Source organism: Bactrocera neohumeralis, chromosome 3, assembly GCF_024586455.1.
Source record: "Bactrocera neohumeralis isolate Rockhampton chromosome 3, APGP_CSIRO_Bneo_wtdbg2-racon-allhic-juicebox.fasta_v2, whole genome shotgun sequence".
NCBI lineage: Eukaryota > Metazoa > Arthropoda > Insecta > Diptera > Tephritidae > Bactrocera > Bactrocera neohumeralis.
In genome coordinates, this window is record NC_065920.1 from 49,529,479 (window position 1) to 49,555,579 (window position 26,101).

At 35.3% G+C, this 26,101-nt stretch overlaps 1 protein-coding gene across 4 annotated transcripts in view; it reads right to left on the reverse strand.

Annotated features, from left to right (window-relative positions):
• The window catches only part of LOC126753932 (neuronal acetylcholine receptor subunit alpha-7), a 625,617-nt gene that overhangs the window by 218,497 nt on the left and 381,019 nt on the right, over window positions 1-26,101 (reverse strand). For 2 of the 4 annotated variants that reach the window (XM_050465712.1, XM_050465713.1), the window contains exons 2-3: window positions 2,395-2,534; window positions 2,044-2,088 (exon numbers count right to left, since the gene is read on the reverse strand). In XM_050465712.1, coding sequence (XP_050321669.1) covers window positions 2,044-2,088; window positions 2,395-2,534 — 185 coding nt within the window. The remainder of the gene's footprint in view (window positions 1-2,043; window positions 2,089-2,394; window positions 2,535-26,101) is intronic. The other 2 variants (XM_050465711.1, XM_050465710.1) reach the window with 1 other exon arrangement.

A 26,101-nucleotide genomic window follows, 5' to 3' on the forward strand; every position in this document is an offset into this window, starting at 1 on the left:
GTTCCGTTTGCTCGAACATACGGATGGACGAACAGACATACGGAATTCGAAATTCGTCTCGTCATCCCGACAATGGTGATATATGGTATATAACTTTTAAATTATTTCGATTAGTTCCAGGTGTTACAAACAACCGTTAGGTAAATAAAACTATTATATTCTGTAAAATATGTTGCGAGGGTATCCAAAGAGAATGAATGTGGTGAGTAAAAGCCGATTATTTAAGGATATGTTAACTTTTTTTTTAAGACTAATATAAAACTTTAAGTTAAACATTTGCTTTTAACAAAATTGTACACCGAGAAAAATTATTACAAAATAAAAAAATAAAAGAAAATTAAAAAATGGCGTAGGAAAATTTATACTCTGAAATCTTTATTGAATAAATAACAATGATTTAAAAATATATTATATTGTATATGATTTAGATGAGGGAATGATCAAATGTAAATAGACAAACAAAAAGTTAACAATACCTATACTTAATAAAACAGAGCCTTATTTTGAATATGTAAAGTAATATATTTTTAAAAAATTATATTTGAGTAAAAAATCAACTTAAAAAAAATATTTTTGAATGAAAAAAATTTTAATAAAACAGTTTTTGGGAATTTTTTTTGTTTAAAAAATATGAAAGAAATTATAAAAAAAAATATAAAAAAAACATATTTTTCGAATAAAAAAAATATTTTCGAAACAAAAAAAAATAGTTTCTGTTAAATTTTTTATTAATAAAAATTATTTTTTTTTTTATAAAAATTATTTGTTTTTATAAAAATAAATTTTGAATTAAAATATATTTTTGAGTACAAAAATAAATTGAAGTATAAAAAATGAGTTTCACTTATACATATAAAAAAATGTATATAAAAATTTTTGTTTTTATAAAAATATATTATAAAAATATATTTTGAATTAAAATATATTTTTGAGTACAAAAATAAATTGAAGTATAAAAAATGAGTTTCACTTATACATATGTATATAAAAAAATGTTTTTTTTGAATAAAATTAAATTTTGAATAAAAAAAAAATAAGTTATACATTTTTTTTAATAAATCTAAATTTTGAATTAAACAAAATTATTTTGTCTTTCATTTTCTAAAAACAATATAACTTTCTGTATTTTTTTATGTAATGGGATATATTTGCGTGAAACAGTTATAAATTTTATAAACAAAAAAAAATGTTAAACAAAGCGTTATTTGGAATATGTAAAAAAAATATTTTGTTAAAAAATTATTTTTGAGAACAGAAATAAACTTTAGCAAGAAAAAAATATTGATTGAATAAAAAAATATTTCCATAAAAAATAAAAATAATTATCAAAAATATTTTTTGAATATAAAAAATATTCTTTGAATAAAAAGACATTTTGAGTAAAAATAATAAGTTTCAGTTAAATGAAATATTTTTCAGTACAAATATAAATATTAGTAAAAAAAAAATTATTTAAAAATTTATTTTGAATCATAATTATAAGAGAATCCATAAAAATAATAATGAATTTAATGTTTTTTATTTTTCAAAATTGTGTTCTAGTATCTCTTGAATAATTTAAAAATCAAATTTGAGCGAGTGAATAAAGTTTTGTGGTTTTTAAGTGATTTCTGTGATTTTCTATTTATTTATTATTTGCATTTTTAGCATTTATTATTTTTATTTTTACTTTAACATTAATTTAGCTCACTAGCAAACAGATTTTTGTTTTTGCTTAAAAACACCTTGCAGTTAAAATTCAACGTTCAGTAGCACATAGAAAACATTAACGAGTAATCCTTGTGGAAAAAAGTGTGAAATCTGCGCTTTTAAAAAATCAAAATTTAAATTCAAAAATAACGTTTGCGCTGAGAACTTAACATTAGTGTAGATAAAAGTAGGTGTACTTTAAGAAGAAAGCTGCGTTGAAACCAGTAGAGTCGCTTTTCATTTTTTCAATATTCTTTTTCAATAATTTTCTTTCAAATAATGATTTTTTTTCGTTACCATAAAGAACAACACAAAAATTAGTAAAGATTTTTTGTACGGGTACATGTCACTTACCAAATTTAACCACGCATTTGTGGTCAGAATCTGATTCTTTTCGTCCTATAAAAAATTTTAGATGCATTAATATTTTCAAACTTATTTTCTTGCAAATTCTTAAAATCAAAATGTTTTAGTTTTTCTTAAATGCAAAATTTCGTTAACAAATTGCCGTTCATCTTTGGCTATTTGTCCGTTAGTTGGATTTTTGTGATTTTTTCCATATTCGTGTTTGCTGTGAAAATCTTTTGTTTTTTTCTGATAAAAATAATTTCTCTTGTTTTTTATTTGTAGAAATAATTAGTTTTCAAATTAAAAGCTGTTTTTGTTTTAGTGTTGGTGCGAAATTTCGGATTATCAAACACTTACCACATCGATAATTTGTTGCAGCGTTAAACCGAATTTGACTTCCAGCGGTTCCGATTCGTTCGATACGGGTCGCTCCAGTGTGTTGTAGGTGGATAGTAGGTGGTTAAGTAGACGTTTTTCGTGTGGTCCTTGGCAGCTTTCTGTAAGGTAATAGAAAGGGAAAATTATGCATTAATGTAAAAAAATAGTTATGTATTTTGGTGGTAAGCTTTTCTTTATGAGTTACGTTCATTCCGTAATGAAATCAATTTCCAATTCTCTACTGATTTATGTAATATTATTTATAAAATATATCAACAGTTTTGTACAACCAATAAACATGTTTTTTTATGAATCCAAAAAAGTAGGTATTGTCTAAAAACAATATATTTTTGAAAATTACAAAAAAGGTTTATTATTTCCGGTTAGACACAATGATGAACCAGAAATAGCTGGATAATATGATTGAACGATTCACATACAATTTTCGTCGCTTGGTTTGACAATTCAAACAGTAAAGTGAAAGAAGCAAAGCATATTTTAGAATGAACGCTTTGCTTTTCATGGTTCACTCTAATACAAATGATGACTGTTGCTTGGAAAAGCATAAACAAACTAGAGTTGCTTAACATTGTCTTTGCTTTGCCGTATTAAACCTTAATGTGACCGAATTCATATAAAAAAGCTCTTATGAAGCTTGTCTGTCAAAGCAAATGTCTCAAGCAAGGCGGAGCAAAAGTCTTATGTGAATCAGCCACAATGACTTTTGAAATATCTAAAATCCTTCTAAATCTAAGATCCTCTAACTATAACATCCTGTCATTGATCTTTGTAAATGTTAAAGGTCTATAAAATCATATTTTGGACTCGGAACTAGTCTCTATTTTACCTTTTACTCAAAAGCGTATAGTTGGTACTTTTTTCATTGTCGAGTAATATGAATACTATTCTGGATATGAGCACTAAAAATTATAGGATGTTGAAACACGTTTTTTGAGACGTGTACGATCTATGTCAAATGGAAAACTGAGGCTCATACTCTGATCAGTAGTTCATTGCTTCTCAATACTTCAGTGTCTTATTCAGCCCCAGCATTGAATAAAAAATATTGAAATCTATTTCGCCTATATTTCGAAACTTACGCTCACAGGCAATGCAATGCGGTAAATTATAATATGAAGTTTTTCAGTGCAGCTGAGATAAATCTTTATCAATACCTTGACTGACAGCGATCATTAAAAAAGTTACTCCAAATGAGGACCTGCTTTCCGAAGTAAATTTTAGCTCTCTTTCATCTTATCCAGAGCGATGACGCTTATCTTTTCTTAACTTCATTTTTTTCGATATTGGATATAAGGGCAAAGAATTGTGCAAATTTTAAAGAGAGCAATTATAGTTGAAGAACTAATTTGAGTATTCGCTTCTTGTTTCTCAGATACCTTTTGAGAGTTAAAGCTTAAGGCTATTCAGGATATCTTAAAAGCGATATAAATAAATGTTGTAATCTAACATATGATTCTAATGATTGTAAAATTGAGTAATCTCTTTTATACAAATAAAAATATTCTTTTACCAAGTCTCCCTTCGTGATTAGCCTAATTTATGGTGGTAGAGTGAGGACGATTTAAGTTTTTTAGGGGGCGGTTCTCGCTTAAAAATTACGGGCGTTTATTAGCCGCGGATGCAGTTATTGCAGACAGGACAGTAATTTAGTTTTTTCCGTCATGTCCAAAAAGTTTCACATTTTCGATTTTAATCAGTTATGTTAAAATTGTGGAGAGAAAAAGACAGAACAATCTAAAGAGAAAAGAAAATGGAAACAAAGAGCTAAAACAGGAAAGGGATTGATAATGGAAGAGAGAATTAGCTTAGATTAGGTTAGGTTCGGTGGCTCATCTACAGATCGCACTGGGACTACTAAAGTAGTGCTTTTAAAATAGATCAAAATATAACTACTGAATTTGATTTTATAAGTAAACAAATTGCCTTGTGGCAAATTTGCTCACTCGTTTATTTCTATTCCCACCAGCTCCGTGGGATATCCAAAACTGTGAGCTCTCAAATATTTAAGCCTTGATCTCGCAAACACGAGACAATTCAGAAGAAGTGCAGAGATGTGTCCACCTCGACCTACTCCATCCATGGACGTCGATAGGCCAATGGTCTGTTAGAACTCCCACAACGAAGGAGAAGCAAGCCTTACAGAGAGCAAAGAGCTGACTGGATCCTTCACTATCGATCTATGGCCAAAATAATCTTGCGACATTGCATGAAACGATTGTAGACCAGCACTGGCCAAGCTTCCGCGTAGAGCAGCTATCCGGTAGTAAAATACGTGAGGAGAGGAGAGCACCGATCCATCTCCAATCTACTGATAGCGGGCTGGGCTGCTGTTCCTTGCCAGCTCAAAAGTTTCACTGTCACCTGAGATACCGCTGTGGACTGTTAGAAAGTAAAAGCAATAGAAATAAAGAAGGAGATGTAGAATGATAGCATGAAAGGGACAGATTTAAAACAAACATCTGTTGCTATGGAAGTATTGAAAACATTCGCCAAAAAATTTTCAGTACATTCGCACTGACTCTGACGCTTTTTGAAGAAAAGGAAAATAATTATTTATGGTATTTTCTGTATGGCGTAGTGCTTTTAGAAGAGAATTTTATATAATTCCATGTTAATTACAAAATCATAAATACAGAGAAAGTGCGAAATATTAACCAAATGTGACAATTTCTGACCTTGCTCATTACAAAAATTTCTCATTAAAATTGTCAGTCATGCAGTTTGGAATTTTAAATAGGATTTCTTCAGAAATGTTTAGCTTGAACTTAAAAATGTTATTTGCTCTCAGTTATTTGCGTTTTACAAATACACTCAACCTTGGCAAAGTCTTAGTTTCTAATTGCTTCATAATAGCTGTCTAGGTGAGCATCATACAAATTAGTTTGGGCATCTCAAGCAGTGTCCCTCATGCAAAAATGCTGCAAGTAAAGAGCCTGTACATACTTGTATGTTGAACTGCGATGAAATTTTCATAACTGTAAAATTAGTTTTTCTCTGATACTCGTCTAATTAGACAATGGCACAAGGTCAAGCAAAGTCATTATTTCCAGAGCAAGGTCCAAATGCAATTATTGTCGAAGCTTTCTTTTCTAATGCCTGCACCGTTGTTTGAGTAAGCACCACTTGAAAACGTGTCCAATTATTTTTCATTATTTCACAAAAACACTGCGTACGAAAAATAAAGTAAATAATTGTATTTTCTGAGAGAAACTAAATAATTGGAAAATTTGCAAGACACTTCAACTGGGAAATACCAAAACTAAAAGTTCGCTAACAAACAAACAAACTGCATACATACATACATATATACATACGCCCATAAAACATGCTTCGAAACATCATAAATTGAGTAAAACAGTTAGACAAATGACAACAACAATAATAGTAACTAATAAGCGACACAACGCAAATGCTAAACAAATAAAGCAAGTAAAAAATATAAATAAAAAAATATTGAAGTGCAACAACAACAATAAAAATTCTTTGTAGTAGTGGCACAAGGCAACAAGAGTGGAATTATGAAATTGTTAGAGTACCAGTCAGCAAATGGATAGTGAAGCATTTGTCAAAAAGCGCAAAATACAAAACTCATCATCCAACTTTCATTATTATAATTTGGCAGCTAATGCAACGCTGCGCTAATTGCCAACTGGACGTAAGTCTAATTATGTGCAAATATGTTTTAAATGAGTTTGAAAGTGACGAATGTAATGGCAGCGGATGCTACAAGCAGCGCCGAAGTTTCAGTGAAAAATGACATAATTTGTTGCGTCATTTTAGCTGAACGGAAAGCCACTTGTTTGAAAAGTGCCTTATTATGAGATAAATCATTACTCAAGAGCTTCAAATGATTGTGGCTCTTTTCGAAAAAAAAAATCTTCTTAAAACTTCAAGTTAAAAACTTCAATAAAATAGTTCCTCTCTTATGGCCACTAACGTGAATGTCGCTCATATACTTTTGTTATTATTAAGAATAACGTATTATAATGTAAAGTTTAGATGAGCGAGATACTCAGAGACCTAAAACCTTTTCGAGACCCCAAAACATTAAGTTATTAAATACCTATATAATAGTAGCAATTAGCACCTTGTTAGACAAGTTTCCGCAAGAAAGGAGATTTTTTCTGGTCAGTTATTGACATTTAGAATAGGGGACAAATTACCTCAGAAAACAGACCGACTTGATATCACAAGTAATTGTATTCAGAATAGCTTACAGTTTATTTTCCATTCTAATGCTATGTTCTTTTCTATAAGTGAATAACAGGAGATCTTCACTTCTTTTTCTTCTTCTTTACTAACGTAGACACCGCTTGCGGGATTATAGCCGAGTCAACAACAGCGCGCCAGTCGTTTCTGCTTTTCACAAGGTGGCGCAAATTGGAAATTCCAAGTGAAGCCAGGCCCTTCTCCAGCAGGTCTTTCCAACGGAGTAGAGGTCTTCCCCTTCCTCGGCTTCCCTCGGCGGGTACTGCGTCGAATACTTCCAAAGCTAAACATGACCTACCTAGCGTAACCGCTGAACTATGTCAAAGTCGTTATCGAATGCGATGTTCGCCGAGGCTAACACGTAAAGGACCATAAATCTTTCGCCGAATCTTTCTGTCGAAAACTCGTAACATCGACTCATCGTTCATGCCTCTGCACCTTATAGCAGGACAAGAATAATGAGTGACTTATAAAGTTTGGTTTTTGTTCGTCGAGAGAGGACTTTACTTTTCAATTCTCTACTCGGTCCGAAGCAGCACTTGTTGGCAAGAGTTATCTTGGCCTCAACCATCACCAAACCCATTTGCTTTGAACCATGTTTGAAACCTCGTTTGGTATCGAAAGGCTCGGAGAAGTCTTCCCGATCCTGACGGAGCTTTTGGTATTGCTCAACGCCAGCTTACACAGCCACATTAGTTTTGCGGGATTGTCAATTTCAGACATCGCGGCATAAAGGCGGCTCCTTTTCGTGCTGTCAAAGGCAGCTTTGAAATCGACGAAAAGGTGGTGTGTGTCGATTCTGTTATCATGGGTCTTTTCCAAGATTTGGCGCATGGTGAATATCAGGTCGGTTGTTGATTTTCCAGGTATAAAGCCACAAACAGTTTTTTGACGGTGAGGAGGCTTATCTTACGATAGTTGGCGCAGATTGTGGGGTCCCCTTTTTGTGGATTGGGCAGAGCATATATAAATTCCAATCGTTGTGCATGCTTTCGTCCGACCATATTTAACAAAGAAGCTGACGCGTGCTCCTTATCAGTTCTTCGCCGCCGTGTTTGAATAGCTCGGCCGACAGTCCGTCGGCCCTTGCCACTTTGTTGTTGTTGGCAATTGCTATTCGAATTTTTTCATGGTATGGCAATGGAACGTATGCTTCACCGTCATCGATTGGGAATCGGGTTCTCCTTCTTCTGGCGTTATACTTTCACTGCCATTCAGCAGGCTGGAGAAGTGTTCCCTCCATAATTTTAGTATGCTCTGGGCACCTTCTTGGGTCTTGCAAGAGTACGCTCCGTATTTAAAATCTTCTCTATGTCGCCAGCTTGTCAAGCCCTTCATACCCACGCATTTCGGCCTCTCTCTATTTCTGTCTGCAAATTCGTCTCGCTTCCCCCTTCAACTCTCGGTATCTATCCCGTCCCACACTTGTAGTGGTCGATCGTAACGTTGTGAAGTAGGCAGTATGTTTTCTCTCCGCTGCGACACGGCACTCCTCGTCTTACCAGCTGTTCTTTTGCTTTTTCCGAGAACCAATGGTTTTGGTTGCAGATGGACGTAAGGAGATTGAAATACCGTGCCACAGTTCCCTTATACCGAGTTGGTGACGAGTGCTCTCAGAGAGCAGGAGTGCAAGTTGAGTAGAAAATCGCTCGGCTGTCTATTTGTTGAAGTGCGTTTTTTGCACGAAAAACTTTAAGTTTAGGCAGTTAAGCAGGTCTACTCCAATTATCTATAATTTCAGCTGTCGGCCACAGGAATATTTTCGCCAACGAAAAAGCAGATGACTTGACCAACATAAAAGCCTCTTTAGGCCTGGTAATAATATTTACAGACTTACAGTTTCTAAATCTGGTTCTGGCGAAGATGGCCTAAAAATGGGTATGTCTTATAACAATATAAGCCGTACTTACAAGCTAGAAGGGAATGAAGAAACCGTTTTCCAATTTCTCTGTAAATATTCAGTTCAAAAACAAACCAGACATACTATATAATACTTTGAACCTGTCAAGCGCTAAACCTTGAATGGCTGTTCACAAAACGCATTACTGATATAAGTAGTTTCAGTGAGAGCACCACGTAGTTAGAGCGCAAAGATGAAACTCTTTCGGAAAATCTAAAAGGTGCTAAAATAGAATATCAATATTGTTCATCCAGCGCTACTACAGTGGCAGCATTCCTACCTCATCATCAATATTGGGAAGAGAAAGTTAGTTCTGTTTATTATTTGACACCAAACTGTAGATTCTTTCAATGACACAGACATAATTATATCTGTTTATATCAGGTGATTTTTAAAGAGCTTGATAACTTTTTAAATCTGGTTCTCGGTTCTTTATTTGAAACGTTAGATTGGTTCCATTTACTTTTTTTAGAAAAATTTCATTTAAATGTATGCGTCTTATAACATTCGGAAAGTCAATACTTTTTCAAGCATTTCGATGGAATAGCCCGAATTTCTTCGGAAATTTTGTCTTCTAATTTCTTTGTAATATTCAGGCTTATTTCTGTAACAGACTTGACACATAATACTTGGAAAATCCATGATCTTGCAACTTAACCTTTCTTGAATGAATTGTTCTGTTTTCCCTCAAAATGCCATAGAATCGATATAAGTAAACCACATGTCAACCAAGTTCAGTTCTTCCAGAGCAAAAAGTTTGTTAGCATCGAACGATAGCGATCGCCATTCACCGTAACGTTGCGTCCAACAGCATCTTTGAAAAAATACGGTAAAGGTGTTAAAATAGAATATCAATTTTCGGGATGCATGTTCATCATGCGATTTAACGCCTTTACATTTTTGTGGGGCAGTCAAGTCTAAAGTCTCATCATAAATTCCATTTGGGAAGAGAAGAAATTCGGGCTATTCCGGCCGAAATGCTCGTTCTTTCCGAATTATTGATAATGGACCACCTGACACCAAACATTTAAATGAAATTATCTTCAAAAAGTAAATGTCATGAACCAATCTAACGTTTCATAAAGAACCGATGAGATTTTGCAAATTTTATGCGTATATCAAGTTTAAAAAATCAAATGTTTTTGTTTAACAATTGCAAGTGCAAATAATTAATTAAAATAAAAGTGTAAGCTAGTTGAAAACAAATAATTAATATGACAACACATTCAATTAGTGAGCAACATCAAGAGGCAGCAACTAAGTAAACGAACTCAATGACAACTCACTCAACAAAGCCATTAAAGGTGCACACGTGTTTTCCATTTCGTTTGTGCGTCGGTAACTAACGGTGCAACTGATTAGCGCGAAATAAGTAAAATTCAACCAATGCCAAAATCGTGAATTGGCCAAAATGCAACGCAGTGCAGAAGCGTGTTGTGCAATAGTGAAGGAGAAATAAACGCAATAAATGGAAAAAATCCTAATTGGCAGCATTCCGAAAACAGCAAAATGCAAAGCGCAACGCTGAAGTGTGAGCAAATATTGACAGCGCATTGCGTAAGTGCAGGACCTTTTGTTGCGCCCATGAAGGCCACCAGTGCTAACAGCTTGACACAACAAGCTGGCCGTGTTGCAACTGTGATGCATGTGAAAGTGGCGAACAGTAGGCATGGTCTTGACTGTGCAACAGCACAGCTTGATCACGTGTTGTTGGGGCAGTCATTATTAGTAGCAATAAGCTTGATGTTTGCTAATTTTCCCCGCAGCAGGTGCAGTGCCACGGTAATGCAGTAATTTTTGTCATTATTCTGCCAACCCAGATATCAAAAGAGCGATTTCTTCATATTTGTGGTATACAAATCAAAAACTTTAATGAAGTATAGAAAGGCAGTTTACCTCCAAGAATTTGAAATTAAAGTAAATATTTATCTAGATCAAACCATCTCTTTTAGATACACAGTTGGGAAATGTGACTCATGTACTTATCAGAGTGTATTTCCACCAACTGCCATGCTCTTCGTGACGTTAGGCGGTGGTATTAATGGAAACACAAATCATATATTGGTGATTCAAAGCAAAGGACGTTCTTCGATCCCCAGAGGCCACGATCCACGTCTACCAATAGGTATGGCGTTATTTTGACAGCTCGTGGCGGCCATGTTTGTTTGCGGATTTGTGTTAAATTTTGTCAATGTCTTCAGTAAGGTTTGCCACTTCATCGTGTTACGTTTCATTTCGGTACAACGCTTTGAAATTGTCCAAGATCATTACGCAAAGTTTTCATGCAAAATCCCGTATTATAGGATGAGGTTCATTTCTAGCTTAATGACTTCGTCGCTTTCGGGATGAGTTAAGTCCTCGAGTGGTTTAGGAAACGCAATGGAATTTCCAAAGTTTGATTGTTTGGTTCGGGTTGTGGTATGGTGACATCATTTGGCCTTACTCTTTCGAAATGAGCCGGGGAATGCCATTACCATCTATAGACAGCGTTGTAACACGATGCTGACCGCCTTTTCCCCTGAATTTTTTGAAATCGACGCGGACGATCTCTATTTCCAACCGCCTCATGTTTCACGTCTAAACATGGTCATATTTCATGCAAAGTTTGGCGACTCGTTAATTTCGAGAATTCAACTGGCCATCAAGTTTACACGATTTAACGTCTCGAGATTATTTTCTCTGGGGGTGTGTTAAATCCAAGCTATACTCCAATCAATCAGCAACGTACAAGGAGATTGATGAAAAGAAATTCTGGATCCGCTATCGGCGAAAGCCCTTTGGAGTTCGCCAATGATTGTTGCGCTCCTGGTAGTGCTGTATTGGTGTTTGTTGTTTATATCGGAAGTACACGCAATGCTCTATCAAAAGTTTTTTTCTAAGTTTTCACAAACCATATTTGTCCCAGCTGAGAATCTTCTCATGGCAAGTGTTAAGATTTAGCTCTTTGAAGTCATGAAGAGCTTTTTTTTTCTATGAATATTCCATTTCAAAAGATGTTTCGGGTCTCCCCAATTTTAGTTCTCATTTTTCATTTCATTCATCTGTTTTATCCAGAATTTCGGAAATAGTGGGGAGATTTTGAAAAATTACTGTTATTTTGAAAAGTACAGAGGAAGTATTGGATGAAACAATAAATACCCCAGAACGATGGTTTTCAATTTTAAGGAGGAGCAAAAGTTCGTCTCAATGGTCTTGCTTCCTTGAAGAGGTATAAATTCAATTGAGGATGATATCCTTCAATAATTTTTAAAAAGCTTCAAAAATTTACAAAAATTTACGGCTGTGTAAACTGACATTGAGCAATATCAAAAGCAAGTTAGGATCGAGAAGAACCAATCTTAGCCAATCGATACAAAACGAGGTTTCAGATAAGATGCCTACCTTTCGTGCGACTTCTTTAATCTGCTGCTGGAAAAAATAATCCGAGCTGCAGAACTAAATTGAGAAAGTAACATCTTCTATAAGAGTGTACAACTGCCGGCGGATGACATCGACATCATTGGCTTAACAAACGCGGCGTTAGTTCTGCTTTCTTCAGGTTGAACAAAGAAGCGAAGCAAATGGGTCTGGTAGTGAAAAACGCCCAAGGGGAAGTTCAAACGTGAAGCCTTCGGTGTATCCACCACCGACTATATCATACCTTACGTCATGCAATATTAAGTACAGTATCTAACAGTGGTTTTTCCCATAATACCTACATTTCTTCTTCTCTAAAATTATCGTTTGTATTTTATCAACCTGCTTTCTTAAAATCTGCAACATTTTGACAGTAATTCCTAACTCTTTATGTTTCTCAGGACGATTGATTTCTAAGAAGTGGTTCTATTTGTTATTTTATGAAACGAAAAGTGATCTTTCTATGGAAACTTCCACTTAAAATTCATGATTTTTAAACAAAATACTTTTTGAGAACCCGGACTACTCTAGGTTTCTTCCTTTTGGCTCTTCTAGTAAGTGCACCAGTCAACTGACAATATTCAGCGTGCCATCCACCAGGGTTGACAATAGAAAACGTTGACAGACAGTTAAATGTACAGCTATGTGGAATAGTTTGACAGGCACATATCCAATAACATGGCGATGACGGCCCCTGGAGTTGGACGGCCGGCAAATACGCGTAGAAATGCAGCAAGTGCAAGATATGAAAAGGTGTTATTGCGATTTGTTTCCGTATTGCCGTTATGAATTATGCAAATTTGTGAGTGTGCGTTTGTATGCGTGTCTGCAACTGTCATTGTCGTCGGCTTACCAATTCAGTTTGAAGTTGTTTGCGAATTTCGCTGCGCAGCTGGGCTGTCAAATGATTCGCTGGCTTCAACAGTGGGCGTATGTGTGCGCGCCTTGACAAATTGTGTTGAAAACAGCTACGGTCAATGTGTTGACAGCACAACAAGTGTCGAAAGTACTGACAGTTTCAGTGGAATTTCGAAAATTCAAATATTTGCTCGCAAAATGAACGGGGATTCGAGAGAAGTCAGTAGAGGATTTGATAGGAAACGTAGTTGAAGCTTTGCTTTTTGTTTTTGAAAAAGTAAGCAGTTTTTCGAAATTTGCATAACTGAAAAATTCGAAGTGGTGTAGCAGTTGATTGATAATACGAACCACATTATTACATATACGGTATAAACGGTGTAAGATACATTGAACCAACACTATTAAATACCTGAATTCGGCCTCACTTTTCGACTAAAAGTTCTTCCTGAAAGCTATTACTTATACAAAGAGCTGATTGGAGCCCCTTATTTACCTGCTAAGGCTCGGCTTCTGAATAAATTTCACGGAAAACAAAGCAACTTTGCCTTAGCTTTGAACCAAACCACTAGAAATTAGGATTAAATTTGGCCTACACTTAAGGTTCATCACTTGAAATTTAGCTCGTAGTTCTACTAATTTTCTGCTGTCTACTGCTTAGGAACTCACCATAGAATAGCCCCTTTTAAAACTACGTGTCGACTTTCATTAAGTTCACATATTTTTCATTTTGAGATCTACTTAGTCTGTATTGACTTACTGACGTCTAGTCACCACGTGATAAAGCTAATTTGGGTTTCCGGAGGGAGCAGTATAGTAGGCAACTGCAAGGCTGATAAACTTGCTAGGTCAGTTACTTGAGTTTAGGGTTAGGTTAGCTTACGTTTGATAGCTGATCCAGAGATCGCACTTGGTAGGTAGGTAGATAGCAGTGCAGGCCTATCGGGCTCAATTAGCTTTGCCATTTTGATACACTGTTCGTAGAACGCCCTGTATCTGCTATTACGTTTCACTTCCCCTCTCAAACCATTTTAAAATTTCGGTGAAACTACTTATGTCCGATATGCTTTTAGTGGAAATCCATACAAGGTTTAGTGCTTGATGGATTCTCCCAAATCTGTGCCAGAGCTGGGCATTCACAGAGAAAGTGGAAGACTGTTTCCTTGTTCCCTGCTACTCCACAGCCACGGCAGATGTCGTTGTATGGCATACCCATTTTGGATGCGTGTTCCCCAAATGGCCAGTGCCCTGTTGTGGTAGCTGTTACTCTGTAAATACTTTTTCTTGACCTATTTAGTAAGTCGTTGGTTTTTTTCTTGTCATATGTTTGCCGTAATTGTTTTGTTATGACGCATTTTATGATGTTTTTCTACCTGTTATTTGCAACTTGTTGAAATTGTCTATTGATCTCTCCTTTGATCGATCTTAGCGGGCTTGGTATTAGCTCCGCCTCGGATTCGTTGAGGAAGGCTCCTGCCTTTGCCAACTCGCCTGCTTTTTCGTTACCGAAAATGTTCCTCTGGCCGGGAACCCAGATCAAGTTTAGTTGGAGCTTGTCTTTTATTGAGCTTAGTGCTCTCTTGCAGTTGTTAACTACGCTGGAATTTGTCATGGGTGAAGACAAGGCCAGGAGCGCCGCCTGGCTATCCGTAAATATAGTTGCTTTATTTATATTCCTATGGTTTTCTAATAGAGCTTCGCAGGCTTTTTCTATGCCTAGTACTTCTGCTTGGAAGATGCTAGCCGTGTTCGGTAGACGTATAGAGAGAGGTATGCCTAGATCGCACTTGGACTACTAAATGTATTTGTACTAATAAGTTAGCAAAGCGCATTCTGATGAATAAAAATTTCTTCAAGCGCTTAGTTTTTATTCCCACCAGTTCGGTGGAATATCTAAAAGTGTGTATCCCAAATGTTTGAGTCTTGATCCGAAACCCTGCTATATAGTAGTAAAACACAGGAGGAGAGAGCAGGATCGGGTCGTTCCCTTTCTGCTGCAGCCATACTGGGCGCAGGTAGCAGCTCCGTTGGCTTCTCTGGGTTCACTACTGAATGGTTGGGATTTAAACCAGCTCTGCAAGCGTTACTCAACTCTTAGCAACTGTGCAGTCGCAAGGTCTTTTGGTCCCATGAAAATTGTTTAAAGTTTGGGGAGCTTTTCACCTACCTTAAAATCCACCTTTCTTTTACCTCTGATCTCCAGATGAAATAGCGAAAAAATAAATAATGCGCCCAAGCATATTTGCAAAAGGTTCAAGATGCTGTGCCGATTGGTGATATCCATTTGGCCACTCAGAGGACACAGTAAACGTAGTGTGATCTTCCGATAAGCAACTTCTTTTAAGCTTTCAACCATCCGTAAAAAAAGTTTACCAATCCTGTCCTCCAACGTGCTCTTTCCACTCATACCTGTTACGAAGGTATGTCAGCAGTGCTAAAGTAGCCAGGGCCAAACACGGCGACCTGATAATTTAAGCATTTTTGATTGAAATAAAAGTCTGCGAGGATTCCAGAGTACCCAAGATCGCAGCCATCTAAGCATCCAGCCTCTCTGAGTCTGAGAGCGATTTTCACGTCTATACACTTCAGTCTTAACAAAAAAACTTTTTTCAGTAGCTACTATAAAACGTCAGAGATACTCTAGAAAGTGTCGTTTAGAAGGGTGTTCTCAACCACATGACTACTCCCGCCATCCTCTTCGAAGCGCTTTTCATAAAAGTTGTCTTTACAACGCTCGAGCTCCTACTATGTACTCTCTCTAAAGAGTTTTGTAAAATGATTTCAGCCAATTCCATTTAGAAACCTCGGGTTTCTATGAGCTTCATAAATTTCCCTGGAAAAGGTTTTAATAAATGCTTTAGAAACTTAGACTTCAAACAAAAGCTATTTAAATTAATATATGTCATGAGTTCAAACTGTAAATTCTACCTCCCACATCAGATTCGACATATGACATTTAACGGTAAATATTTTTTTATATTAACTTTGCATTACCGAAACATATCACACAAATGCCAATTCAAGGAAATCTCTGCCATCTGTGTCTGCCTACACCAATTGCTTGTCCAAGCTTGTGCAATGTTGATGTGAGGGTGTCAGTTCGAGTGTGCGTGTGCGGATGACCCAATTCTCTGTTGCCCTTGCCATCAATACGCGTGTCCTTTACAAATACACCCACACAACCATAAAGGTCTCCCACGCATACGCACACGACATCATTGAATCTCACTTTCACCTGCCATATAGCCCTTGGTGCATTGGAATTTGCATTTAAACACCTTCACAAAAGTCCTTCCAGCATCTGCACTTAAGCCCAGCTAAGCCGAGCGTACGGAGAAATCACTTATTGGCCACCGTTGCAATTTGCCGATTCCTCTCTTTAAATTTAATGGGAATTGTCTTTGGCTGTCATTTGCCATGCACGTGCAGTTGTATATACATAAATATGCTTACACATATGTAGGTCTTAATATCCTGCCCATTAAAGTCAAGCCAATATTAACTTTCGCTGTTGCGTCCCTAGGATCTCTGGTCCTTTCGCGTTTGTTTTGCTCTGCGAATGTGTTTTTAAAATGCAGCGCTGGATAACCTTGTCCTTTCGTTGTTATAGCAAGCGCATCAGTACATTCATTTACATAAAGAAAATATGTGTGTAACGGTATATAACATATATATATATATATTTCTTTTGTATATATTTACTTGTCCATTGCAGCATATTTCCGTTTCCGCTCCACGAGCATTTAGCGCCTTTCGCAAATTTATTTTGTATACTGTATTGTAGTCGTAGCGAACGCGACGACGCTATTGTTATGTCGTTAAAAGTTGTTAGAGGGTGTTTAAAAGTGGTTGATTAATCGTAACAGCAGGTTCGGCAGTATCGATTTCTCTTGCAATCCGGTAACATAACCGATAATTTAATGGATAACATTTTTGGGAATCGACCAAAAAAGATTTTCATATATTTTAATGTAAATCCTTACTATCGCCTACAAAATGAGCTCAAGCAATCCCAATACCTGCATGTCAAAGCTTATTTTGGTTTTTCAGATTTCGGTTCATTTTTAGAGCGCCATTCGCTAGATTGTAGGACAATTTCGACATTACATTCTTAAGCCCACGTTTCTTTACCAGTAATGATATGTTTGTTGAATGCAGGATCCTCAGATACTTTGTCAGACATTTCTTTTCGGCTGCTATTCAATGTCGTTTCAGCAATAGATTTGGGACTTTTGATACGAGTCTGCGTTGACATGATTCATATCCAAAATTAAACAAATTGCGTTGAGTTGATCCTTGAGAATTTTGAGATCCTTATGATCTCACGCCAACATGATGATTTTCAAACAACTTTGGCGACGTTATCGTCATAAAGAGAGGTGGCTAAACTTCACGTCTTCCACTAAATGTTTTGTGCCACTCAAATACTTGTGTTCGCGATAAAGTAAAATCCTCAAAATACTTCTGCAACATTTTCAAAGAAACTTTCACAAAATTTCAAGCGAACTCGTTGTTCAACTATTTTCTATATGCTACTTGTTACGCCCAAACTACCACTTCCGGCAACTTTGTTCTAATCTTGGTCCAAATGTATTGTTTAACAACGATTATTTCGGAATATATAGTTTCCTCATGAAAGTTCTCCGCTGAAGTAGGACCAAGCTTATTAAAATATGTTAAACTAGTGGATTTTCCATAGCCTGCAAGTACCAGGTTTAATTTAAAAGTTAAGAAATTCGAATTTTCTTTTATAGTAGAGATCTACCTTAGAATCAATATCTGTAGTATCTGTAATATCATTTCTCATTTCGTTATTTATTTTTTTAATGCTGAGTACCCTGAAGGTACTGAAAGGATTTCAAAATAGGTGGAAAGAAGGTAAGATATTAAAATTCGTCCTGTGAATCTGTGGGTAAAATATTCACGAATCATTAAAAATTGTAACCCCCTGAATATGTGTTGGAGCTTAAGAGAGGAATTTTGGTAGATATCCTACGAAAAGCTTTCAAAAAACTTTTGATTAATCGTTATATGGAGCTTCTATGCCGATAAACAGACATCCTTTCGATCATTCAATGAATTTGGTATAAGTTCCATGGTGAATGAGTCTAATTTTTTGGATGAAGTAACTGCTCGCTTAACTGATTGAGCAGAAACTATACCACAGCTCTCTACCATTGTTCGAACCCATTCTCACAATAGTAGTTTGCCTAAACGAAGTGGTATTGGATTTTTACCCATAACAGAGATATATTACCAGGGCGGTCTTAGCATTATATTTTGCAATAGATCGGCAGTAATCTTCAATATTGTTTGTTGATGTTTTCTTCACCTTAATGGTGATTTCTGTGTACAAATTAAGTTATTTTTTTTAGATCTTTCTATATGTCAAGATTGTATTAAACATAGTCGGAATCTTTTGTTGCCAAGACCTACCAGCTGTTTACGACACACAAGCAGCTCTTTGTAATGACAATTTGAGCGCCAAAACTAAACTTTTTCATTTACAAGAGCAAATCGTTACTGAGAAACGCTGATAACTCCGGAATATTTGGAACTATTCTGGGCAGTAAACGTTGACTGATGGGGCAAGTTAGAAGAAATCGGTCCGAATATATAGTGAAGAACTATAGGCAATAGCAATGAAGAACTGTCTTTTGGCTTATGTGGAGAAAAAATATTCAAGTGATTTATGATATATTTAAACCCTTGCACAGTAGACTCTGGAAATTTAGTTCGTTTGGAAGAAAACTCATTAGTTCTGAATACTTTCAATGTAATACCGGTCGATCGCAGCAGTTGAAAAGATAGACTTTTCATGTAATATATTATAAGGTTTTTCTGACGTTCCAATTATTGACAGTATATAAGGTAGCTTCTCATATGACCACCTGCCAAACCCACCACAACTTTCTGATTCAGAAGCGATTCACTGATTGAAATTCAATAATAAGGTTGTTTTGATGGTTGGACTCGACGATTTCTATTATTTTTATCGATATTTCGACATTTAGTCCTTCAGAGCTTGGTGCATCTTTTACATCAGAATAACCGGAATAGAATTGATGAAAAAAATTTCCCGTGAATGGTTGTTAAAAGAGCAGAACCCTGAAAACTTGGTTAGCGATTTCGAATTTGTCTGAGAGAAATGAAAAATATGGCATATTTTGTCTTTGAATGAGTCAATTTCTGGCATGTGCTCATACAATATTGAATGAAGCAATCACAAAACCGTCTGAGAAGTTTGTTTAATGTGAAATCTTATCTTTCCAACACCATATAGCATAACCTGATTGTAGCTTACTAAAGCCATTCCTGGAAAAAACCATTTAGTTTTACTAAACCTGTTAAGAAGACAACAGCGCTGCTTAACAGGGACTTTCAATTGATGGTAATTTGTGAATACTGGTCAAACCGGAATGTAATATATATTGTATAAATATTATGTATGGATTGCTAAATCTACTTTTGAGTTTTCGAGCAAAAATCAACAATTCTTCCCAAGAAACCTTCCAAGATGTATGCGCACAAGTCGCTCCCTATTAGAAAACCCTTTTAAGAGCCATCTACTTATATGCTAATATGCCCGCTGTGTGTCTCCCGTGAATTGTTAATTTCTTTTGTTACACTCAATCCAATCCGCCGACCTTCTTTCGTCACTGTTGTCCTTTCCTGTTAAATTATGCATTTATTTAAATTTTTGATCGCCACGGTTGCAACACTGCATTGCCGTTACGAGCACACGGCGCTGTGGTCTTGTTGTGTGTATGACCCTATACAATGGGGCGAGCGTTTTGTTGTTGCTATTTGTTGTAGCATGTGTCCTTTCGGTACTTTTGATTTCATTTTGAATTCTTGCTGCTTTTTACTCGTTGCTTCGGTGCATATTTTCGCTTTCTTTTTTGTTTTTCGTTTTTTGTTTTCGTCCTCTGTTTTATGCTCGTGTTTGTATTTTTTTTTCGCGGAAAGTGAAAGTTGTGCGGATGCAAAAGCACCAAGTAATATGATATTTGCGGAAGTGCAAAGGGCTCATTGTTGTTGTTGCAACAATTGCATCTTAATGCGCTGCAATACTTGCCTTGTTGTTGTAGCAAAAGTGCTTTACAATTTATTTCAGTTATGCACTCCCACTGTGACCATTCATAAAATGCGCTTTAATTTGATTTATGCAATCGTGTTGAATATTGAATAAAGGCTATGCAATAAGTTGTAAATTACGAGTGCAGGCGCATACAAATGAAATAGTTTGGGTTCTCGGTGAAGTTAGAGAGACGTAAATTCTATGCATAAGAACTGTGGAAGTCAATAAATAAATTGTTGTTATTAAAGGTTAAAAATTTTAATACTTTTTAATAGTTCGTAGAGATGCGCGGTTGGATTACAATACAATGGAGTTGCCACTTTGCTAAATTTGTTACATAAAAATCAAATTAGTGAAAGCAAAAACGATTTATATATTTAAAATTTAATTATTCGATGATTTCCTAGAATGGTATAAAATGCAGCAGAGTTGCCACCTTTTTCTATATTGTAATTCGATAATAAGAAAAAACAAAGAAACAAAGGTAATGGTAATATCTAATCATTTATTTGTAGTTTAAAATATAATATTTTTTTGAAAAGAGTTGCCAATTTGTTAATTCTTTTAATTAAACAATCATTTAAATTAAGTATTTATATTTTTTTAAATGCTTTTTATTGTTCAATAAGAAAGTATGACAAAATAAATAAACACACCTAATTGAGAAGATTAAAATTTGTAGTTGAAAATATATTTTTTAAAGCGTTGCCACCTGCATAAATTTTTTAAATAATAAAATAGGTTATTGAAAGCTGAGTCGATTTGGAAAGTTTCGATGCTAAAGTTTGCAGTTGAAATACTTTTTGAGATCGCTTGGCACTTGTTGAAATATTTGAAGTAAAATATTTATGAAATCTTCGTTCTACATATTTTTAAAAGTTCTATAGAACTTAACTCAGATAGAAGACTAATGAAATATCGACAAAAAGGAAGTACGAAATATTTCCCTTCAAATGGATTAGGTATTCAAGAATGTACCATAAATTGGTTATTTTGAGAATCTCAACAAATTTGGATATCAGTTCGGTAGACAATTGTTAAAGCCTTCTATGAGATTTTTAATAACTCTATGTTTCTGGTTACCAAACTCTGGCAGTATCGCTTAAACGGATGTATTTGGTATGTTTTGAGGACTGAATAATAAACTACATTAATAATAACCATATAACTGAATTTTGGGACTTGATTATTTCACGATTAGATACAGTAGTATAGTATGTACATTAAAAAAATAGAAACTATGTTCGAAGTAATAAATATAACAGCGCGCCAGTCGTTTCTTCTTTTCGCAAGGTGGCGGCAATTGGAGATTCCAAGCGGAGCAAGGTCCTTCTCTACCGGGTCCTTTCAACGGAGTGGAGGGATTCCTCTTCCTCTGCTTCCCACGGCGGGTACTGCGTCGAATTCTTTCAGAGCTGGAGTGTTTTCGTCCATTCGGGCGACATGACCTTGCCAGCCTAATTTTTGACAAAAAAAAAAATAGATTGTTGCAAAAAAATATAACATACATAATTTCCAAAACTACCATCGAAATTATCATCAGAAATCTTATTTCTTCGATGATTAACAGACAAATATATGTATCTAAGAAAGTCATATAAAAAGTTCGAGCTGATCGGTCGTGCCGTTTCGGTGAAATTTTTCTAACCGTCTCTGAAAACAGCGTTTCAAGAATACGCGTTTATTCTTTCGGGAGCTGATTACAGTAAATCAGAAATATTTTTACAAATATGCCCGTATTATCGAAATCATTTGCCGGTTCAACGGAAAATTTTCGAAGAATATTCTCAATTATATACTTATTTAATATACATGTGCGAAAAACAAAATTTTAATTGATCGTTAGATGACTTTCTAAAATGACCTTTAGCTCAGTTATAAAAATTTCTGGGTTATAAATATTTTATGTTTATTAAAAATTATCCACATTTTTGTTGAAATTTGGCTTAGTAAGGTAAAGACAGTTGAGAAGATCCTGACATGATTGCGCTACTAGAATTAAATCCATATACCATAATTAGCACTAACATTCAAAAGGTGTGTGTATAAATTTTACAGCTGTTGGAACATTACAAGTAGTTTATGAACGATCGCTTTGAGTGTTATTGTGAAAAAGTAAATAAAAAGGTATTTTGCATGTTGATAAAATATTGTTTATTGAAGCGAACAAATACAGTTGATATAAAAATTTGACTTGATGACGAATTTCCAGACACTACTCCATGGAAAATCAAACATGAAGAATTGGTATGCTAACGTTGTAAAATGAACGCAGTGAACACCCAAAAAAGGTTGTTACCGAAGAAAACATCAAAAAGGTCCACAAAATAATTTGGATGACAGTTAGGCGAAGTTGTTCGAGATAGAAGGCTCTCTAAAGATATCAGTTGAACGTGTACATTATAAAAATCACGAATATTTCGATTTCGATTTCTGTGCAAAGTTAGTGGCGCGAAATCACTTTCGACCAAAAACAACGACGAGTTGTTGACTCAGAGCAGTGTTTGGAGATGTTGAAGCGTAATAAGCCAAAGCTTTTGCATCGATATGTGACACTGATTGAAATATGGCGTCATGGTTTCACTCCGAAGTCTAATCGACAGTCATCTGAGTAGACTGCACACGGTAAACACGCTTCAAAGCTGGAAAAACGCAACAGTCGGCTAGCAAAGTTATGGCGTCTGTATTTTGAGATGCGCATGAAAAATTTTTATTGACTATTATGAAAAAGGAAGGAGCATCAACATAATGAATACTTCTTATATTTCGTCTTCAAATGGTCCAATTGAAGACGAAATCGCCGAAAAACGGCCACATTTGAAGAAAAAGAAAGGGATGGTTCACTGAGTCAATGCACCCTATCACAGGTCAGTGAAAATTATGGCAAAAGTCCATGAATTGGGATTTGTATTGCTTCCGGATCCACCTTATTCTCCAGATTTGGTCCACAGGGGATATTAACTGTCCCCAGATCTCAAAAGAAGGCTAGTTTGTCTAGTGAAGAGAAGATTTCCGTAACAGAGGCCTATTTTTAAGCACAAATGAAGGACAAATCATAATACAAAAATTGTATCGATAAGTTGGAGGGCCGCTATAATCTGTGTATCACCCTTAAAGGAAACTATGTTGAATAAAAAAGTGGAAGTTTGCCAAAGAAAGTGTTATATAGGAAAGATAGGAGGGCAACGTCGAGGCATTACAAAAAAAAAACTCTGGTTAGCTTTAATTTCTTTCGACGATATTTTATTTTCTCATTAAAAGCCTGAAGTTTATATTTATTTAGAATACCACTGGGTTGCTGTTCTCAATGTTTTTATCATTTAAAGGCCAAAATTACTCATGATTCATAAAATTATTGTTTGCTTTCACTCTCATTTAAAATAATTCTCACTTTTAGAGCAAATATTTATATTTTCACTACCTTGAACTACTAAACATAATTGAATATTTTGTGCAAATTTATTAGAATGCGAAAACCAACACAAACGCATGCTAACAATGCTCTACATTCTCTATAAAACTGTGGTGGTAACTATTTTGTTTACATTTGTTACGCCAGCATAATATTGTTAATGGAAATTTAACAATTATTCCAATTAAATATCAATAATTACGTATACGCCCGTGCATACAATATTTATAATTGCATAAATGCATTTATTTCACATTGTGTGACCTTCAAATGCTTGTTGCAGGAAATTATATAGACACTAAAAGGTAATGCAGCGCATTAAAAGCAGAGTAGACTTGCACACATTTACAGCTTTTAACCCACTCGGCGCTATTTAAATGACAAAAAAATCATTAAGTATGCACTATTTGTTGTATTTCATTAGTAAACAAATTCATTTATTTACTTTTATTTGCACACGTTGCAAAATTTCGAAATCAGCACACAAATACTTGTGTTTGCAGTAACAGCGTGTCTGCTTAAATGGATTTCTGCACTAATATACTGATACATACATATGACTACCCGCACTTTGTTGACCTTGCCCTAATTAAATCGCATAATTCACCTGCTTATAGTATGTGTTAAACTGAATATCGGTACATTTATACATTTATACATATATACCTAGATTGACAGTAATGCCTCCGAAAGCGCTCTCCATCAACACTGGTATGCAGTGAATTGTTGGATTTGCATTCGACTATATCCTCAGCAACTATGCTGTTAGATTTATTGACACATATTGACGAGCTGGCGACCTTAGCAATATGACTCCGTTAAATATTTATTAATATATATACAAATCGCTTGTATACCTTTGTTCCAATCGTACATACATATATATTAACCAATATAGGAAAATATCAACGCATTCATCTCATGTACTCAACATATGCACATTTATTACAAGGGTATTAAGGGATCACGCTTGGTTAAGTTGCTGCTGTCAGTTTTGAATTATGCCAGCTCTCAAGTTGCTGTTATTGTTTGGGAGTTGAGTGACAAGTTGCACTATATCCCTTTGAAAGTGAAAATAATGTTGTAATATTCTACTAGGTGGTTGTTGATGATATTGAAGGTCAGTGCATAATGAGGAAATGTTTGACTGTCGAAATTTCAGAAATAACAACAACAATCACAACAAAATGGTTCTAAGTAATGGGAACGTAAGTGTCTTTTTATCTAATTCTGAACAACTGGATACTATAAATAAGAATAGCAAAAAATATGACGAATTCTGCCGTTAATCACTTTCAAATTTTTATAAAAATATTTTCGGCAATTATATGTATATATATACATAGTTTGAGTATTACAATCTGGATCAATTATATATCGTTTTGTTCTATAACTTGTTGCCATTTTACTGCTATTATTCACTTTTATTATGACTGCCATTTAATAATGCCAGTTGTATTGAATACGATGGTATTGGAAAAATGAAGTTTCCCCAAGTTTCTCAAAAAGCTAATTTTTCACCAGCAAAATCATTCCCCAAAGTCAACAACAGTTAGTAATTATTTGGTACCAGGTACGAGCTAAAAGTTGGTAGCATAAGAATCTCCCAACCGAGCTTACGCAAGTTTTGGTTTTAAATTTCCTTAGTTCGATCGACCTTAAGAGATTTACAATCAACAATTTGGGAAATACATGAAAAAAGTAAATATGGAATTTACCATCAACTTCCAAAAAAAATTAAAATTTTGAAGCAAGTTTCTTTATTTAATGTAGACTAATTGAGTAAGTTTTACAACATATACCACGTAGAATAGGATATATGTATATTTTAAGGCAGCCTGCTGAATAAGCTACAATTGACATTAAGATATTCAGTATTCAGATTGGGCGGCATCGCACAGTGGTCGGTCTTGTGTGGAATCAGCGGCCAAAAATACTTCCACTGCATATATAAAAGTGAAACTTTTGCCAAAGCTTTTTAAAATCTCCCTCTCACGTTTCCCACTCTGCCACCCCCCCGATGGTAACAAATTTTAATTAACTATATTAAATTAAAAAAATTGGTAAACGAAAAAAGGATAAATCAAAAACTGATTTGAATAAAATTGATTTACTTTTGCATGATAGTTTCTTTGACTGGTGATGAAAGGATCTAAGCTCAAAAGCAATCGGTTTAGCAAGTCCTGATTTGTAGCGATCCGTTAGTTCTTTCACGTATGATGGAGTCGATACATCTTAACATCCTTATTGCTTGACTCAGCAGATTCTTATGAGAGCTCTACAATTGAAATTGGTGCATAGTGAATAACATAAGGAGCGTGAATTACGAGGGCTGCTATATATATTTCTGGCCTAGGCAACACTAAGTGTTGCCAGGTGCAATCTGACATTTCCATTGGAAAGTTTGACATTTTTTAGCATAACATCACCCAAAATGTCTTGTCATTTAATCGTGAATTGTTTTATTTACAGGGAATTAAAAAATTCATCTCGGCCAAAAAATGGAATTAACTCGTGAACATTTTCGTGCGATCATTTTTCACAACTTTCGACGTGGATTATCACGACAAGAGTGCATCGATGAACTAAAACCTTTGTTTGGCTATGAAGCACCATCCTATAGCACCGTGAAAAACTGGTACAACGAATTCAATCGTGGCCGACGCTCGCTCAAAGACGAATTCCGTGAAGGTCGTCCAAAAACAGCCGTTGTGCCAGAAAACATCGATGCCGTACGTAAACTGATAATGCAAGACCGTCATGTAACATACCTTCAGATAGAGGCATGCATATGCATTTCTCCTACCAGCAT